This window comes from Peromyscus eremicus, chromosome X, assembly GCF_949786415.1.
Source record: "Peromyscus eremicus chromosome X, PerEre_H2_v1, whole genome shotgun sequence".
Lineage (NCBI taxonomy): Eukaryota > Metazoa > Chordata > Mammalia > Rodentia > Cricetidae > Peromyscus > Peromyscus eremicus.
Window position 1 is genome coordinate 82,170,290 of NC_081439.1, and position 19,439 is coordinate 82,189,728.

The 19,439-nt window shown below is 42.8% G+C and overlaps 1 protein-coding gene across 1 annotated transcript; it reads right to left on the reverse strand.

The window, feature by feature from the left end:
• Positions 1 to 458: 458 nt before the first annotated feature.
• LOC131900094 (RNA-binding protein with multiple splicing 2-like) lies at positions 459 to 1,442 on the reverse strand (the record flags this gene model as incomplete). The annotated part of the gene is made up of 1 exon (XM_059251494.1): positions 459 to 1,442. A coding segment is annotated over one exon (561 nt), but the record flags the coding sequence as incomplete, so codon positions are not given.
• Between the last annotated feature and the right edge of the window lie 17,997 nt (positions 1,443 to 19,439).

Consider the following 19,439-nt stretch of genomic DNA (forward strand, 5'->3'; position numbering starts at 1 on the left):
CTTCTTCACGCTTCAAACTAAACATTAAACTTATCCGACAGGCTGAACAAGGTCTCTTCAATAATTAATGGTAAACACATGAAAAACCCTTTATGATCCATAAATATTTTGTTACACAGGGTACAAAAATACTTTTCACGTTTTGGTTGGTTTCAGAGTTCAGGAAGAATGAGGAGCAGTGGCAGGGTGGCGTGTTCTGGGGGAGGCAAGCACAAGGGAGGCTTCTTAGGCTGTCAGCCCTCTGGACAAGGAGACGACGCAGGACTCTGATTAAGTGAAAGTCAGAGGCTGTGGATCTGCTGCTAGAAGAGGATGGAGTCTGCAAGTGTGTGTGTGTGTGTGTGTGTGTGTGTGTGTGTGTGTGTGTGTCTGTAAGGAGCAGGGTCCTTCAAGTCAGAAGTGGCCGCAAGGCTCAGGCCTCCCTGAAGTGGTGGGTGTAGGAGTCAGGAGTGGAGAGACCAGGCTTGACAAGCCTCCGGTGCCGAGACCTGTTGCTATGGTGACAGTGTGGGAACAAACCGTACACTCATATGCACAAGTTTAAGCGTCACAATTCATAAACATGCAAAATCAAATGTCCCTTTCCCTTGATGGGGAACTATGGAAGTAAGTTTGAGCAGGAGGTCAGGCTGTGCTGGGTTCCCACTGAGGCGGGCAAGCTGGGCCTGGGTGTCCCAGTCAGAAGGCCTCCGGATCCTCCTGGAGGGCCTTGGAGAACGGAGGAAGAAGGAAACAAGAGCCATCCACTGAGTCAGGCTTCAGATTCACAGTGTCTAGAGGGAAGCAGCAGTTCCGCACAGGCCTCGGGTGGCCGTGAGGGCAGAGCCCTGTTTTGGCCCCACACAACCCAGGACCAACTCCAGGGTGACCAGACTGAGGAGCTAACAGAACTGGCGGTACTTCCATCCTTGCTGAGTGGTATCTGAGGAGGGATACCAGCGCACCTGGGCATGTAGGGCCGCCGCAGCAGCAGTGGCAGCTGGGTAGGTGAGCGTAGTATGTGAAATGGCTGGGGTCAGCTCTGTGGTGTAGAGCGGGTAAGGGGCCCAGGCCTCTGGGGGTGCAGGAATCAGAGCAGCCCCCATCAGGTCATAAGGGTCCGGTGCAATCAAATGTGCTCCTAGGGTAGGGGGGACATTGGTGGGATTTGGTGTTGCTATTAGTTTGCTTTTGGCCATCTTGGTGTGTGCTTTGGCAAACTCTAGCCTCAGGGTCTGTGGGTTCTCCGGATCAAAGCGAATACCATTCAATGCATTTTTGGCTGCTTCTGCTCCTGCTTGGCTGTCAAAGATCACAAAACCAACAGGCTGTCTTGAGGTGAGCTTGATCAGGGACCCTTCATAGCCCTTGAACGGCCGGAAGAGCAGGTAGAGTTCTCTAGGTTTAATATCCACAGGGAGGCCACTGACAAACAGTGTCCGGACCTCCTCCTCCAGCGGACGTCAGGCTTCACGCTGCTCATGGTGGGGGGGGGGGCGCGGAGAGGGGAGCGGGACGCCCGGGCCCCGAGGTGGGGCAGGGGCGCGGCGAGTGGTGCGCCCCCCAAGGAGCGTGCGAGCTAGTGCTGTTTTTTTTTTTGTTTTTGTTTTTGTTTTGTTTTGTTTTGTTTTGAGACAGGGTTTCTCTGTGTAGCCTTGGCTGTCCTAGAACTCTGGAGACCAACCTGGCCTCGAACTCATAGAGATCCACTTGCCTCTGCCTCCCTCCTAAATGCTGGGATTAAAGGCACTGGCCACCACTGCCCAGCTTAGCTTGTTGTTTTTAACATCTTTATTTGGAAAGTATTTAGGAAAACAAGCATACCTTTATAAGCAATTCTGATCTATCAGTTGTGTTGAAGCTTCTAATTCCTAGCCAGATTCCGTAGTGAGGGGCTTCTTCCCCTTGTGTGCTACTAGAGCAAGACTCCACTGAGGAGGTGATGGGCTCTGCCTGTCCTGGAACTTGTGTCTGGACCCTGTTGGGTCCAGGGTCACTCAATAATGGGGGACAGACCATCAAAGTCTATTCAACCAGAAGCAAACTTTATTCCAGGAAGAAAGAGAAAGAAAGAAAGAAAGAAAGAAAGAAAGAAAGAAAGAAAGAAAGAAAGAAAGAAAGAAAGAAAGGAAGGAAGGAAGGAAGGAAGGAAGGAAGGAAGGAAGAAAGGAAGCTAGAAAGGAGAAAAAATATCACCATGGGGGCACAAAAGCTTATCAGCTAGCTGAGACCACAGCCAGAGTTGGATTTTGAGGCTGTGGCAATGGAGGTGGGTTCTGACCCCCTTTTTATAGTAAGGGGGAAAGCATCAGGCATGGGGTGCATGCTAGGAGTCATGTAGAAACATCAGGCATGGGATGCATGCTAGAAGTCACGTAGAAACATCTATTAAAAGTTAACTTTGGTCCAGGCAGTGGTTGGCTGTGAGGGACAAGTTAACCCCTGGCTGTTGACAGAGGAGCTGGCTGTAAGCAGAGACCCATTGTTAGAAGTTAACTTTTAGAGCTGATGACTGTCAACTTTTATTTTTTTAGGTTTACAATTTTATATTTCTATATTCCTGGACCCTTCAGACCCCACTTTTCCATCAGTGGTCAACACAGACGTGCACAGACTATACATGGCTGCAGTCCTCTGACGGAAGTTAGGCTTCTGAAAGCAGAGATGGGCACTGAGAGACAACAGCTGAGAGTTCCCATGATCTCTTCAGTGATGAATTTCTGAGCCGTTTACTTATACTCATCTGAGTACTGCTTTTAGCATAGCTCTACTTCCCTAAAGACAAAGCTTGAATTCTGAGCTGAGCCTCCTTGCACTTAGCTCTGTTTTCCTTTCAATTTGACTCCCTAGTAGTGGATGCTTCCCTACCTATGTGACCCGAAAACAGTCAGGTCTCCAAATCAGGTTTCCAGATGTTGCCTAGATCAAGTGTAGGATACAACTTGAGTCCTTTCCTGGAGGTTCTTCAGTCTCTACTGGAAGTAGACTTTTAGTAGGTCCATTTTAAACATCATTCCAGGGATGTCTGTCAACCAACACATTTCTCAGCTCTCCTCAAGGATAGGAATTGTGAGCATCTTTCAGAAGACTCCCCAGCCAACCTATAAGTGGACTTGTTCAAGTCTTTCCTCATGGTCTTTCAAACTTGCCCAGTCTTAGTAGTTTCCTAATAGGCATAAGAGTCAACTGCTGAAGAGACTCAGATCCATGTGATCAAAGCAGGTTTCAGATCCCAGCTATGCTGTAGTGTTACTGGAGTTGCTGTGTTCAAAGCCTTGAAGATCCAACAACTAGGCTCTGCTACATGTACTCAGTAGGACAGTTAAAGACAGTTATCCCAGCACTTGGGAGGCAGAGGCAGGCATATCTTTGAGTTCAAGGCCAGTCTGGTCTACCTAGTGAATTTCAGGCCAACTAAGTAAAAAAAAAATTAATGTGTATGGGTGTTTTGCCTTGCATATATGTCTGTGTGCCATGTGCATGCCTGGTGCCCACAAGGCCAGAAGAGGGTGTCGGTTCCCCCTGGAACTGGAGTTACAGACAGATGTGAGCCACTGTGTGGGTGCTGGGAGTGGAACCCTGGTCCTCTGGAGGAGCAGCCAGTGCTCTTAACTGCTGAGACATCTCTCCAGCCCCTGTTGTGCTCCCCCCCAATGATTTTTATTTAGTTTTATGTATATGAGTGTGTTGCCTGCATGAGTGTATGTATATCATGTACCTGCCTGGTGCCTGTGGGGGTCAGAAGAGGATGCAAGATCTAGAACTGAATGGTTGTGAGCTACCATGTGATGACTGGGAGTTGAACTCCGGTCCTCTGCAAGAACAAGTGATCTTAACCATTGAACCACGTCTCCAGCCCCTATAAAGAGTTTCAGGCTACTTGTTTGTTTTGAGATGGAGTGTTGTATTCCAGGCTCTTCTAAGATTATACAAGAATCAACTAAGATATATGCAAATCTTTTCTGTCTTTTTTTGAGACAAGGTGTCACAAAGCCCAGTCTGGCCTTGAACTCGCTGTGTAACTTGAACTTCTGGTCCTCCTGTCTCCACTTCCTGAGTGCTGATATCACAGCTGTGCAGCACCGTACCTGGTTTGTGCAATGCTAGCTTTATATGTGCTAAGCAAGCAGTCTACTAACCTTGTTACATCCCCAGGGAGGTATAGGCTTAAATAGAGGATAAGAAGTATGCATAACTAAGCAATTCTGGTTAAGATATGGTTCTACCTATCATGGACAGATCACTGTCAACTGCTAGTCTGTCCCTCGAGATGTTCTGATAAGTTGTAAAAACCATGTGAACTCTCTTTCCTGGAAAATATCACACCTTTTCATCCTTCCCCACCCACTGGTACCAGGGCCCCAGCGTTTTCCTTCTGGGGTAATTCCAGTTTCTTGAGTTCCATTGCCTCAGTTGTCTGATAGTTGAGGAGAGAGTCCCAAGTGTAGGAAGTGAAGTTTGAATTCCATTGGCTTCATCTTCCAAGGGTGGCAAATGAAATTGGGGTAGTATGATTATAAGCTTGTGCAGTTTTAAATTATTAAATGTACCTTAGCAGCTCATTGCTGTTATTTTTCTTAAAGGTACTGAGATAGGCAGGTATAACCCATTTCAAGTTTCCCAGTTTTTTTCCTTCTGTTCTGAGATGAGGGTCTTATATATTGCTGTGATGTTTTGAATGACAATGTCCACCAGAAGCTCAGATATTTGAATACAAAGTCAGTTGGTGCTGTCCAGGGAGTTTTGTCAGTTGACGATGCTGTTCAGGTGGGTTTCAGAGGTGTGACCTTGCTGTATGTCACTGGTGGTGGGCTTTGAGGTTTCAGATTGCCTATAGTCCTAGTTCTTTCTTTCGCTGTTCCCTGTACATGATTTCACACCTCAACAAAGCACTTATATCTACTGAAAACAGTTTTTAAATGACATGGACTTTTTTCCTTCCTATCCATGTGTTCTGTGCTGGAGATATGATTCTGTGGTAGAGTATTTCCCCATAATTTGTAAGGCCATTGGTTTGATCCCCATCACTTCTAGAAAAAAGCAAACAAACAAACTCTCTATTCAGAATGAATTTATAGCCAAGTGTGTTGGCTCATACTTATGATCTCAGCACTGGAGAGGATGAGGTAGGAGGACTGCCACAATTTTTTTTTTTTTTCGAGACAGGGTTTCTCTGTGTGGCTTTGTGCCTTTCCTGGGACTCACTTGGTAGCCCAGGCTGGCCTTGAACTCACAGAGATCCGCCTGCCTCTGCCTCCCAAGTGCTGGGATTAAAAGCGTGCGCCACCAGCGCCCGGCTGGACTGCCACAAATTTAAGGCCAACCTGACTATAATGAGTTCCAGGTCAGTCTGTGAGACTCTGCCTCAAAGACAACAACCCCGGGAAAAGCATCACAAAGTGGCTTCATTTTCAGTTGGCATTGTGACACCCACTTATAATCCCATCACACAGGAGGCAGTGGCTAAAGGATCAGGAATTCAAGACAAGTATACAGTGAGTTTGAGGCTAGCCTGGGCTACATGAGGTCACACCTCAGAAATTGTGTTCCTGGAGCTACTAAATACTAAAACGCTCCCATTTTCAAGAGAATTGGTAGCAGCCATGACTCTGCTCTAGGAGGGAAGTACTAGTGTCAGCAATGAGACTTGCTATAAAGACCTCAGTTGTTCTTGACTTCTCTCTGTCCAGTTCCATCAGGGGTGGGACTGCCTTCCTTGTTTTCACGTCCTGCAGTCTTTGCTAGCCACTGCGGTAGGTTTTCATTTTGCCTCTCCTTCCCGAAAGCTTGAACTTTTCCCTTAAGGCTTATCTTCTTCCTCTTGACATTTGCTTTGGGCTTTGTTTCAACTTCTGCAGCAGCAGGTTTAACCTGCAGGCTGCAGATCTCCCGACCTCTTTATTTACTACCTCTTTAGCTGAATTAACTTTCTTTGTAGAAATCTTGGTATTGTCCACAGTGGGTTCCTAGGTGCCTGTGGGTCTTCACAAAGTTCATCTGACCAGCTACTTCCAATCCATGCAATCCACAGCCTGAGCTACTGGGGTCCTGAATTAAGAATAATTGTCTATTCTATCTATTCTATCTATCTATCTATCTATCTATCTATCTATCTATCTATCTATCTATCATCTGTCTACTAATCTTATGTCTTATATATGTAACACCCTTCTTTTTTCGTAGACAAATAGTAGCATACTTCTGTTTTTCTCCATCTTGCTTTTTTCACCTAACAATATATCAAAAGATCACTTCCAGGTATATGGAATGCACGATCTCCCTTTTCTATTGCTTCATAATACTTCATCTAAGGAATATACTGAAGTTGGTCCAAACAGTCCTACTGATGGACATTTTAGTCTAGTTTTTTTAAACCATCCTGGTATTGCATATAGAGCTGCAAAGAATGACCTTACATATGTCATAGTGGGTTTTTGTCAGTGTTTCTTTGGGATGGATTTCAAGAAGTGGGATTGGTAGGTGAAAGGAGAATTGACAGGATAGAAACCATTTCCCATCCAATGAGGTGGTGCTATTTTGTATTCCCACCATCAAAATGACAAGGGAGTGCTTGCTCATAGCTTCACCAGAACACTATGCAGATGAAACTTGGGATTTTTGCCAATCTGATAAGTGAGAAATCATATCATAGTTCACGTTCAATATATATCCAGATGATAAATGCTTTTCATATGATTGAATACTTTTTTTCTGAGCATTGACTTCTTTTTAATTACTTAGAAAAATTTTATGTGTATGAGTATCTTGCCAGTATCCGTGTCTGTGCACCACATGTGTGCCTGGTGCGTATAGAAGCCAGAAGTGAAGAAGTCGGATCCCCTGGAATTGGAGTTACAGATGGTTATTTGCCACTATATAGGTGCTGGGAATGGAATCTGGGTCTTCTGGAAGAATAACTAGTGTTGTTAACTGCTGAGACATCCCTCCAGCCCCCAATGAGTATTGTCTTGACAGTTTATATATATATATGTGTGTGTGTGTGTGTGTGTGTGTGTGTGTTTCAAACTATTATAGTTTTTTATTGTTCAATTATTATCTTTTGGAAATGGGGATATCGCTTAATTGGTAGAGCACTTGCCTAGCATGCATGGAACCCTGGGTTTAGTTATTATACATTTGTGATTCCAGCACTCTGTAGGTGGAGGCAGGAGGACCAGAGGTTCAAAGTCAAATTCAAAGCCAACCTGGGATACAGGAGACCCTGTACTAAAAAAGAAAAGCATTATATGGTCCCTCCCTTAGATGAAGAGCTATAGGTGGTCGATGGCTGCTAAAAGACAGAGAATCAGTTTCCTTCAGGGAATAGATTGGCAAGTATCAAGTGAGCATCTCTGGACACATATACCAACAAGCAATGCTAAGGGAACTCAGTAGATTGCATACGCATGTGTGCATCTATATACATACATATAACACACATATATGTAACCATAATAACTAAGGAACGGATTATAAATTTGAGAGGAAAGGGTGGGACACAGGAGGAGTTGGAGCGGAGGAGGGAGCGGTAGGAGAGATGTAGACAGATTCAGTGCTCATATGTGAAGTTCACACACGCACAACCAAGAAAAGAAAAGGACTGTCTTTGGTCAGTAGAAGTATCTTTAAGTTTCAGTCATGTTCCTTTGCCATGACTTCAATATTCTTTAACTTTTTTCTCTGAAGTATTTTTGACAGCTTCTTTAGTAAATTGTGTAACAAGATAGTTTAAATTTATTTTGCACATTAAATACCCCAGAACTGGCATCAACCATTTCCCCAAAGTGTTGGTAGAGCAATAACCCCATATCTGCAAAACCTCATCTCCACACTCATATTCATAACACTCATCACTATCTGACATTGTATTCATATGGCATTTCATTGTTCATGATGTTTCTTCCTTTCATAGTCTAAGATAGTAGGACCTTGGTGAATGAAGGGCAAGAACTTTCTTTTCTTCATTCGCATTTCCTAAACCCAGAACAAGACTGGGCACACTGGCAGGGTCAGAACCTGCTTCTTCCCACTTGTCAGAAATTGTGATTATAGGCCCCAGCATTAGGGGAGCAGTAGTCTTCCAGAGACTGAGTCCTAGTCATTCAGTTATTCATTCCATGTACTGAGTGACTGGTCAGTTGCAGGCATCATTCCGGTCATATAACCATGGTTCATTAGACTGGGGTTCACATTGGCTAGGACTGCCCTGATCAGCAATCTGGGAATTGTATAGGTGGGAATGATTCCTCTCCAATGTCAAGCTACAACTAACCTGACAAGGCCACGTGAGCCCTTGCAATAGAGGGAAACTGGAGCATTGTCTCCCTTCAGGGAGAAAACATTATGTAACTGTAACTGCGTGTACATTTCATTTCTTTCCTAATCCAGAAGCTACAGTAGTGATTACATGCAGTTTCCATCAAAGTCACGTGTTTAACATTTTAAAATGTATTTTTAGTGTGCACATGTGTTTATGTGCTCACTCATCGTGCATGTGGAGGTCAGAGGACACCGTCATGGAGCTGGAGCTCTCTTTCTAGTTTTACATGGGTTCCAGGGATGAATTTGGGGTGCCAGGCTGTAGCAGTAGCCCTATGTGCTGAACCATGTCCTTGGCTCCTAGAAATCACATTTTAATGTGTGGGAGAAAGCAGGCTGGGTGAGGCGAACTGTTGACCAAGTCCTGCTGGATGGCAGACATTCTCTGCAGATTTGCTCTTTACGTTTTTCCCTTACCACTTTCCAGAAGATAAAGGAGGACAAGAAAGCACATGTTAGAAACAGGAAATCGAATAAAGATTTGCTATTCTTTTCTGAAGCCCGGAAGTAATTAATCTCATAGCGCTGCATTATCTTCAGATACCATCTGCACAGGATTTCCTGTTTACTCCTTACACTCACTGTTATTACAACAGGCCTGTTTGGCCGCCTCACATTGTATCAACCACTCAGATGCTCCCCCCACCCCCCGCCCCAAAACAGAGTTCACAGGTCATTCATGGGTGGAAGAGCAGACCTACATTTCTCAAATCTGCCTCCCCAAGGATAAAGTCTGGGGACATTAATGGGGAAAGGGATTGAGCTGATTCAAGGTGTGAGGGAAAAGGAATCAGAAATGAAGTCATCAGTGGTCTGAAAACTTATAATCAGTCTTCGTGACACTTCACAGGGCGCACGCATGTTCAGAAAATGACAGTGTTAGTATGATCTGAGGGTGGAGTTTTGAGGTTCTTGACACCAAAGGTCACCAGTCCAATGCTAGTTCAGGTCTAAGTGAAGTATCAGTAGTTTCCACAAAAGTAATCTAGGGAACTGTTTCTACCATAGCCAATACTTTAGACCTTCAGAATTAGTCATAGCTTAACATTTATTATTCTCTCTCTCCCCGTGTGTGTGTGTGTGTGTGTGTGTGTGTGTGTGTGTGTGTGTGTGTGTGTGTGTGTATGCCATGGCATGCATGTGGAGGTCAGTTCTTTCATTTTACCATGTGGTTCTCAGGAATCAAACTCAGGCTTGGCAGCAAGCTCCTTTACCTGATGAACCATCTCCCCTGCCGCCCAGAACTAGTGATATTTTTTATAAGACAGTTTTCGTTTTTGTTTTTGTTTTGGTTGTGAGCCTAGCCTTTAACGGCTGAGCCATCTCTCCAGCCTGAGGCAGTTTTTTTTTTTTTTATTTTTAAATGTTTTATTTTACTTTTTTAAAAAAACGTGTTGGGTGTTTTGCCTGTATATTTATCTGTGCACCACATGCTTGAAGTGCCTAAGGAGGCCAGATGAGGGTGTGTTGGATTTCCTGGAACTGCAGTTACAGGTGCCATGTGGGTGCTGGGAATTGAACTCGGGTCCTCTAGAAGAGCAGCCAGTGCTCTTAACTGCTGAGCCGTCTCTCTCACCCCAGAATTAGTGATGCCTAAAATCAACAAAAAGCAAATAACTAAAAGAAAACAAGGCTGGAGAATTTATGTAGGGTTTTCTCTTTAAGTCACTTTGGTGAGGAGGGGAGTTGGACAGTTCCGCCGAGGAGATTCAAGCTCAGGAGAGTCTAACATATAAAACCCTACCAGTCATCAGTCAACTCGAACGGAGGGGCTAAAACTTCAGCACAAGTCATTGATGGAGCATGGGAACACCAATTGCTGGACCTTACCCTTAGAACATCTGACTCAGACAATCTTGATTAGACACAAGGATATGCGTATGGGCACAGGACCACAGTTTAAAAATCACTGGTGTGGGGGTGGAGGAGATGTCTCAGTGGTTAAGGTCACCAGCTGCTCTTCCGGAGGACCTGAGTTTGACTCCCAGTACCCACATGGTGGCTTACCAACTATAACTCCAGTCCCAGGGGACCGGACACCCTTTATGGGCAATGCATGGGCATGGTGCATAGGCATACATGCAGACAAAACATCCATATACATACAATAAAAATAAATAAGTGACCAGGCATACTGGCACATGCCTTTAATTCCAGCACTCAGGAGGGAGGCAGAGGCAGGTGGATCTCTGTGAGTTCGAGGCCAGCCTGGGCTACAGAGCTAGTTCCAGGACTGGTCCCATAGTTACTGAGAAACTCTATCTTGAAAAACAAAAACTAACTAACTAAATAAATACAATTTAAAAATCACTGATACGAATAGTAAACAAACCATAGAAACCAGATGTAGTGGTTTGAATAAGAAAACCCCTCCCCCACCCACAGGCTCATAGATTTGAGTGCTTCGTCACCAGAGAGTGGCACTATTAGGAGGTGTGGCCTTGTTAGAATAGGTGTGGCCTTGTGGGAGGAAGTGTGTCACTGGGGTGGGCTTTGAGGTTTCAGAAACTCAAGCCAGGCCCATTGTCTCTCTCTTTCTGCTGCTGGCAGATCCAGATGTAGAACTCTCAGCTCCTTCTCCAGCATCATGTCTGCCTGCACTAAACCTCGGAAATTGGAAGTCAGCCCCAGTTAAATGTTTTCATTTATTTATCCCTAATTAAATGTTGCCGTGGTCATGGTGTCTCATCACAGTAATAGAAACCCTAACTATGACACCAGGAAAGTAGAAAGTGACCATTCAGGAGGAGAACAGAAAGAGCTCTAAAGAAGAGGTTAATAGAACACAAGTGCTATAATGAGAAAAAGGGAAAAAACAGGAAGACTTAAGTGGGGAGGAGGATGAGAGGGTAAAGCATAGAGAAAGTGGGTGGGAGAAATAAATAACAATAAAGATGGTTTAATTTGAATTAGCCACATGGAGAGATAATGCTCTCCAAATTGTATTATGTTTTAAATATGCTGACAGTGAATTGCCTGGCATTAGACTCCCCAAAGTCAATCTGTTCCGGGTTTTCAATCTCTTTGTGGATCACTGCCTGCACTCACACATTGTTTTAGTTAGGGTTTCAATTGCTGTGAAGAGACACCATGATCACCACAACTCTTACACAGGAAAACATTTAATTGGGGTGGCTTGGCTTACAGTTTCAGAGGTTCAGTCTATTATCATCATGGCAGGGAGCATGTCAATGTGCAGGCAGACATGGTGCTGGCTACACACTGATATGCAGGAAAAAAGTAGACTGAGTGAAGATTGAGTAAAAGAGACCTCAAAGCCACCCCCCTCCAACAGTGACACACTTCCTCCAGCAAGGCCACTCTTACTTCAACAAGGCCACACCTCCTAATAGTGCCACTCCCTTTGGGGGGACATTTTCTTTCAGACAACCACACCAACTGATTTGCCTTGTAGATTGCCTTTCATATATCTGAAGAAGCCTCTCTACTGCAGTTAAAGTGGAATTAATTGTTATCCTTTTAGTAATCCTAGTAGGGCCATGATTCCAAGGCATTAAAGCAAAATAAGATCAGGGCTTAAACTCTGGCTTTGCTAGTTGCTGGCTGTATTACCTTTTAAGCCTGTTGGGAATAAAATGGAAATCATCATGCTAACTATACAGGGTTATTACTCAGAGAGTGACATTTGTTAGCTATGATATAAAGCGTTTAGCATGTTGCTTGATTATACACAGCATTCTTAAAAAGTGGTGGTTGTTACTAGTATGGCCACATTGAGAAATAGGACTTCATTCAATTAACAACAAGATTTTTGTTGTCGGTGACTTGCCAGTAATTGTTTTATACTCTTTTGAACTTCCTGTGTTTATATGTCTCTGACCAAAGAAAGATCTGATTTCTTGAAGTCAGAAAAAAATCACTGATATACTGCTGTGGATAATAAACAAACACAATAGCAGTTAGTCTTTATGGAATACCTGGAAGATCACACTGAGCTAACAGGGCTGGTAGAAGTACCTGACCTGACGCCAAGCAAAGGGGTATATAGTATTCCCACTCGAGAGGACACGGAGAAGAAATAGGAGGTTGTCTCCCAAATGCTGGGATTAAAGGTGTGTGCCACCACCACCTGGCTAAATTCTTAAACCCATTTTATTTATTATTTTTATTTCATATGCAATGTGTTTTATTTGCATGTATGTTGCTAGAGAACTTTTCTCCAGCTCCCGCCACCAAGTCCCGCCAGTCCCAGAGCCCACTTATAAAATAAACACACAAACTCTTACATTATTTAAACTGCTTGGCCATTAGCTCAGGCCTGTTATTGTCTAGCTCTTACTCTTATATTTAGCCCATTTCTATTAATCTTTACTTTGCCACATGGCTCATGGCTTACTGTTACCTTACATCTTCCTTGTCCTGATGGCGGCTCGCAGTGTCTCTCTCTCAGCCTTCCACTTCCCAGAATTCTTTTCCTTGTCCCGCCTATACTTCCTGCCTAGCCAATGGCCAATCAGTGATTTATTTACTGACCAATCAGCAACACACTTGACATACAGACCATCCCACAGCACTTCCCCTTTTCTTTTCTTAAAAAGGAAGGTTTTAACTTTAACATAGTAAAATTACATATAACAAAACAATTATCAAGCAAGAATTACAGATACAATATTAAAGAAGAGATCCTATCTATCTTGTATTTGTGAGTTTAAGGTTTTATATCTAACTTATCTTTTATTATAACTAAGGAAAATTGTAAGTATCTAGTCTTTAACCACATCAAAGACCTCAGAAGGATATACTACTACCTGAGAAATGGAGAAGGATATAAGCAACTTTTAGGAGTCTTGTAGGGTAGACAGAGACAGCTGAGCCTGGACAGTCATGCAAAGTTTTCTTGTAAAGTTGGGGCATCTGTCTTCAGCCCACAGGCCTAGAGTCTCTTATTCACTTTTTTCTGTGTCTTGTAGAATGTCTGGCAGTTTTCTCTGCAAAGCAGGAACCTGAAGGACCGTTTTGTCAAGCAAAGTTCAGTGGTCACCTTTCTATGGGTCCTGCATGTCCAGTTGATCAAGCAGTCCAGGCAAGAACAGTTTCTTGCCCAAATGGCTATTTTTGTCAAGGTGAAGATAAACTCCATATGGAGTGTCTTCGATGCCCATCCTCCTCTCTGAAGTAAATCGGTGCTGTCAGGAGCAGACATGTCTCACTGTCCAAAAAGTCTAAACTTTTAAAACATTTTAAATGCCATATTCTGTAGGTCTTTGAAGTGTTTGAAGACTACCTATCTATCTGAAATATATCTATGTATACCTAGAAGACTTAACTAACATGGCTACAAATATTATCATAGATGACTAACTATTAATCTATTTTTTAATTATCCATTACAATTTTAAATGAGTTACATAAACATAATACCTCAAACAAGAATAGAAATATATATACAGTATAACAAAATTAAGTTTAAATTTGTATCAATAAACTAAAATCTATAGCGATGTAAAACATTTTAAACAAGTTGTTACTCTTTAAAAGTAGGTTCATTAATCTACCCTTTCATCCTATCATATCTAAACTATCCCCTTTTTTTCTTTAGAAAGAGATTGTATTTATAATCAACCTGCTTTAAATAAAAATATTGGTTTTTCTCTGTCCCACACCAGAGGGCTCTTCTGATTTGGGACACAAGAATCTCTTAACCATTTTTTTTTTTTTTTGAGCAATATGTCTGGGTTTAGAGGGGGAGTGAGCCAATTCTATCTCTAAAGCCAGCTTGGTATATTTGGGAATTTGGGCGTAGCTTCTCTTACTACTTCCTGCTGGAGGGGGGCGCTGTATCTTCTGGAGACAGAAAGAAAATTTTAGGATCATGGAGTAGTCCATGAGGCTGTATCGTCTGAGCCAGTTGACTTGAAACCATTCTGGATGTTGAATCATCTGGGCCATGGTGTCATTGGAGACCTTTCAGGGGGTCTTGGCTGGTCAAACCTGATGTATCTTAATCTGGAACAAATCCATAGTCTCTGGCTTTCTGTGGAAACAAAAGCAGAGACTCTTTTCCAAAGCAACATATCCTTATATCCAAATTTTGAAGTCAAGGTACCTTTAAAATATACATTTTGGCATAACTCAACAGCTTTTACAATCAAATGTTTTTCTGCAGTTACGAATATCAAAGAGAACATAATCCAGATTCTTTGTGTGGTAGCCATCTTTACGTGGCTTATTTTTTTATATTAGCGTGAGCCTATTGCTTTAAACTGCAGCCTTCTAAGCCTGAAATGGCGCAGTGGCTGCTGGCTCCGCCCACTTCAGCTTCCCAACATGGCGGCGGTCCGCTTTCCGCCAGCTCTGGGAGCCATGACTCTCAGAAATAGTGGGTCTACACTTTTACCAAAGTAGCGTGTAGCCCAGAAACCTCTTTTTTTTGTTTTGTACTAGCAAAGGCTAAATTCATCACACAGTTTAATGTGCTACTTGCAGAGGCCTCATTCCCACCATACTGCAGGTCGAGAGCGCACGCTAGGAACCCGCCAGTAGCTCAAACCGGCAGCTGCCGCTCATTTGAGAGAGACAATTAGGAAGCTGTTTTTAGGTCCGTTTTAGAATCTTTTTTCTAAGTTTTTAGGTGGAAACTCTTGCCACCACGTTGGACGCCATTTGTTGCTGGAGAATTTCTCTCCAGCTCCCGCCACCAAGTCCCGCCAGTCCCAGAGCCCACTTATAAAATAAACACACAAACTCTTACATTATTTAAACTGCTTGGCCATTAGCTCAGGCCTGTTATTGTCTAGCTCTTACTCTTATATTTAGCCCATTTCTATTAATCTTTACTTTGCCACATGGCTCATGGCTTACTGTTACCTTACATCTTCCTTGTCCTGATGGCGGCTCGCAGTGTCTCTCTCTCAGCCTTCCACTTCCCAGAATTCTTTTCCTTGTCCCGCCTATACTTCCTGCCTAGCCAATGGCCAATCAGTGATTTATTTACTGACCAATCAGCAACACACTTGACATACAGACCATCCCACAGCACATGTATATTTATCTGTGCACTACATGTGCATCAGGTTCCCTGGGACTGAAGTGTAGATAGATTTTTCTTTGGGCTGCCAGCTCACAAAAAATGACATGGAGACTTATTATTAATTATAAAAGCTTGACCTATAGCTTAGGCTTGTCCCACTAACTCTTAAATCAACCCATTTCTATTAATCTATGTTTTTTACCTCTCTTCCATCTTGCACCTTCTGTTTCATCTCCATGTCTCCTGGCGTCTCCTGCGTGCCTCGACTCTCCTCTTCCTTTCTCTCCCCTGAAATTCCGCCTATACCTCCTGCCTGGCTATTGGCCATTCAGCTTTTATTACACCAATCACAGCAATACACCTTCACACAGTGTGCAAATATTCCACAACACTGAAACTAAAATTAGACAGTTGTTAACAGTCAAATGGATGATGGGAATAGAACTTGGGCTCTTTGGAAAAGCAGCCAGTGCTCTTTTTCTTTTCTTTCGTGTTTTTTTTTTTTAATTAAAACTGTTCAGCCATTAGCTCAGGCTAACTATTGACTAGCTCTTACACTTAAATTAACCCATAATTATTATTTATGTTTAGCCACGGGGCTTGGTACCTTTTCTCAGTTCTGCTTTCACATCTTGCTTCCTCTGTGTCTGCCTGGAGACTCCTGACTCAGCCTTCCTGTTCCCAGAATTCTCCTCTCTGCTTATCCCACCTATACTATACATCCTGCCTGGCTACTGGCCAATTAGCATTTTATTTATTAACCAATCAGAGCAACACATTCACAGCATACAGAGTGATATCCAGAGCACTTCCCCTTTTCTTTTTTTTTAAAAAAGGAAGGTTTTAACTTTAACACAGTAAAATTATATACAACAAAACAATTATCAAGCAAGAATTACAGTTACAATATCTAGTCTATTTATAATATCTAGTCTATTTGTATTTGGCAAAATTAAAGAAGATATCCTATCTATCCTATATGTGTAAGTCTAAGGTTTCATATCTAACTTATCTTTTATCATAACTAAGGAAATTATAACTATCTAGTCAAAGACCTCAGAAGGATATAATATTACCTAAGTAAACAGGAAGTACATTATAAGCAACTTTCAAAAATCTAGAATGACAGAGACAGCTGACAGTCTGGACAGCCATCCAAAGTTACTCTGTAAAGTTGGGACATCTTTCTTCAGCCCACAGGACTAGAGACTCTCAGTCACTTTTTTCTGTGTCCTGTAGAATGTCTGGCAGTTTTCTCTGTAAAGCAGGAACTGAAGGACCATTTTGCCAAGTAAAGTTCAGTGGTGATCTTCGTAATAGTCCTGCATACTTAATCATTTTAATTTTTTTATTATTTTTTTCTATCATCAGCTTGATACAGTAAAAATTATTATCCTAACAGTGAAATGTTTCACTGATGGTTGCCCAATGATTGCGTAAAACCAAAACTTATGATAAGCCACAGTCATCTGAGGGTCCCCCCTTCAATGCAGCCACTCTCTATCTGTGGGTTGCAGTCTGATTGTTCTTTGCTTTATATCTAGTATATCTAATTTTAAATGGATTTTTGATACAGGTTTTCTCTGTGTAGCTTTGTTGTCTTTTCAGAAACTTGCTCTGTAGACCAGGCTGGCCTTGAACTCACAGAGATCCACCTACCTCTGCCTCCCAAGTGCTTGCCACCACCACCACCAGGCACAGCCAATACTTTTAACTGAGGAGCCATTAGCGGGCTGGAGAGATGGGTCAGTGGTTAGGAACAGTGGCTGTTCTTCCGGTAGACCCAGGTTCAATTCCCAGCACCCACATGGCAGCTCACAACTGTCCCAATTCCAAGGGAACAAAGACTACTCACCCATCTCTCTCCAGTTCACTTTTTGCAAAATTCACATTGAAGATCAGGGTATAGGAAGGTTAAGTAAATCAGGGAAACGACCTTGCAGGGAGGCTGCTTAGTAGGAAAATCTGGAATTAATCAAAAACCTTGTCTTTTATGTCAGAAAGTTTCCAAGGTTCTTTTTTTTTTTTTTCCCAGACAGGGTTTCTCTGTGTAGCTTTGCGCCTTTCCTGAGACTCACTTGGTAGTCCAGGCTGGCCTCGAACTCACAGAGATCCATCTGGCTCTGCCTCCCGAATGCTGGTATTAAAGGAGTGAGTCACCACTGCCCGGCTTAATCCTCAATAGCTATACACAAATAAACACAATCACATTGTTGTGAAACCCTCACCACCATTCTTCCCCAGTACTTATCTTACATCACTGGAATTCTGTACTCATTGATATAATTTCCTATTTTCCCTCCCGCAGACCCTGAAATCCATCATTCTACTCTCCATTTCATATGAATTTGGCTCCTGAGTACATAATAGAAGTGGAATCATAGTGTGTTTGTCCTTTGCTGTCTTGCTTCTTTTGCTTAGCATGTTTTCACAGGGTTTACCTGTGTAGTGGTTCATTTAGCAGACATTCTTTAATTTTGAAGTCCAAATGACAGTCCATCCTGTGGATATGCCATACTTGTCTGTCCATGAACATGGGTGTTTCCATCATTTGACCATTATGGATAATGCTACTATGGCCATGGATGGGAAGCTACCCCATTTGAATCTCTGCTCTCATTTCTTTTCTGTACATTCCTAGAACGTGAATTACTGGATCACGGATTAGTTCTATGTCTAATTTTTGAAGGGCTGCTCTACTGTTTTCTAAAGAGGCTGCACCATTTGTGTTTACATCGACAATACAATGTGTCCCACTGTCCTCATACCTCCATCAACACATTTTGTTTTTATATAATAGCTATCTTAGTAGATGCTATACATTATGCATCTTAAAATAAACTGTTATTAATTTTATATATGAAGGTTTAATGTGAATATTATTGAAAACATTAAAATGACATGGTGTTGCATGCCTGTCTTCTCAGCACTTGTTAGAGAGAGGCAGCAGGACGGGGAGTTCAAGATCAGTTTGGTGTACGGGAGACCCTGTGAGAAAGTAATCATTTTAATCCAGATACAGAAAACAGTTAAGGAAGTACTGTGGATGGCAGGAAAAAGTCAAAAGTTAGGTGACAAAATAGACTATTTGTAAACTATATGGAGTTTATATCTGCAGAATGTTTGGCAAACTGGCTTACTAAGAGATAGGTGAGTTCAAGCAATATTTGGAGCTGGGCTCAGAGATGCACATTTGTTATCTCAGCACTCAAGATGTGGAGGCGGGAGGATTCTGATTTCAAGGCCATCTTCAACAACATAGGCAGTTCAAGGCCACCCTGGGTTACAAGAGATCCTGTATTTAAAAGAGAAAGCAGTATTTTGTGCTAATGGCACTAGTCCTTTATAAATGTAATGTGAAGAGCTATGATGGCCAGTGAAATAGGCAGAATGTGAATGAGTAAGTATGCAGTGATTAGGATTTTGGATAATATGTATTTTAGCTAAGTGCTTTCCTTTGTATTTAAGCTGCCTTCGGAAAAAAACAGGTCTGAAGTGCACACATCTATTTTCAGGGGATATATCTGAGTCAGAGGGTGAGGGTCAGGCAGAGGAGACACACAGGGTTCAGTTTACACATACATCTCTTTTTGTCTTTCTGGAAAACTTGTAATTAGGAAAATATATTAAGATAGAAATATGGAAGTAGGGAGATGCCTAAGCAGCATGACATGAGTTTGATCTCTGGAACCTTGAGGTTGGGATGTGGGTTTGGGAGGGTGTCTCTGAGACCACCACTGCCAGCAGAGTAATGGTCTGAGGGAGGCAAAAGTGAGTTCGGTTCAACACGACTAAGGAGCCACTGTTGATTCAAACACAGGTTCTATAACCTGACTGAGAAAAACAAGTTTACAATAGGAGTCTGGGGGAGGGTTTCGTGTGTTCTCGGACACACAGACAGTGTAAAGGTAACCAGGCTATTAGCCAAGTCCATTGCCAGCCTTCTGGGCAGACAACAGGCTGTGAATTCCTTTGAAGGACAACCCCATGTGTTGTTTAACATTTTAGATTCCACTAGAGCTTATGTGGGAGCACAAAGATCTGGTCTCCTACAGCACCCATAGGGTGAAGGGAAGGGAGGGACTCATGCTGGTTGTTCTCTGACCTCTAAACTCATTCACTGAAGCACGGTTACATCAACGTCTACACC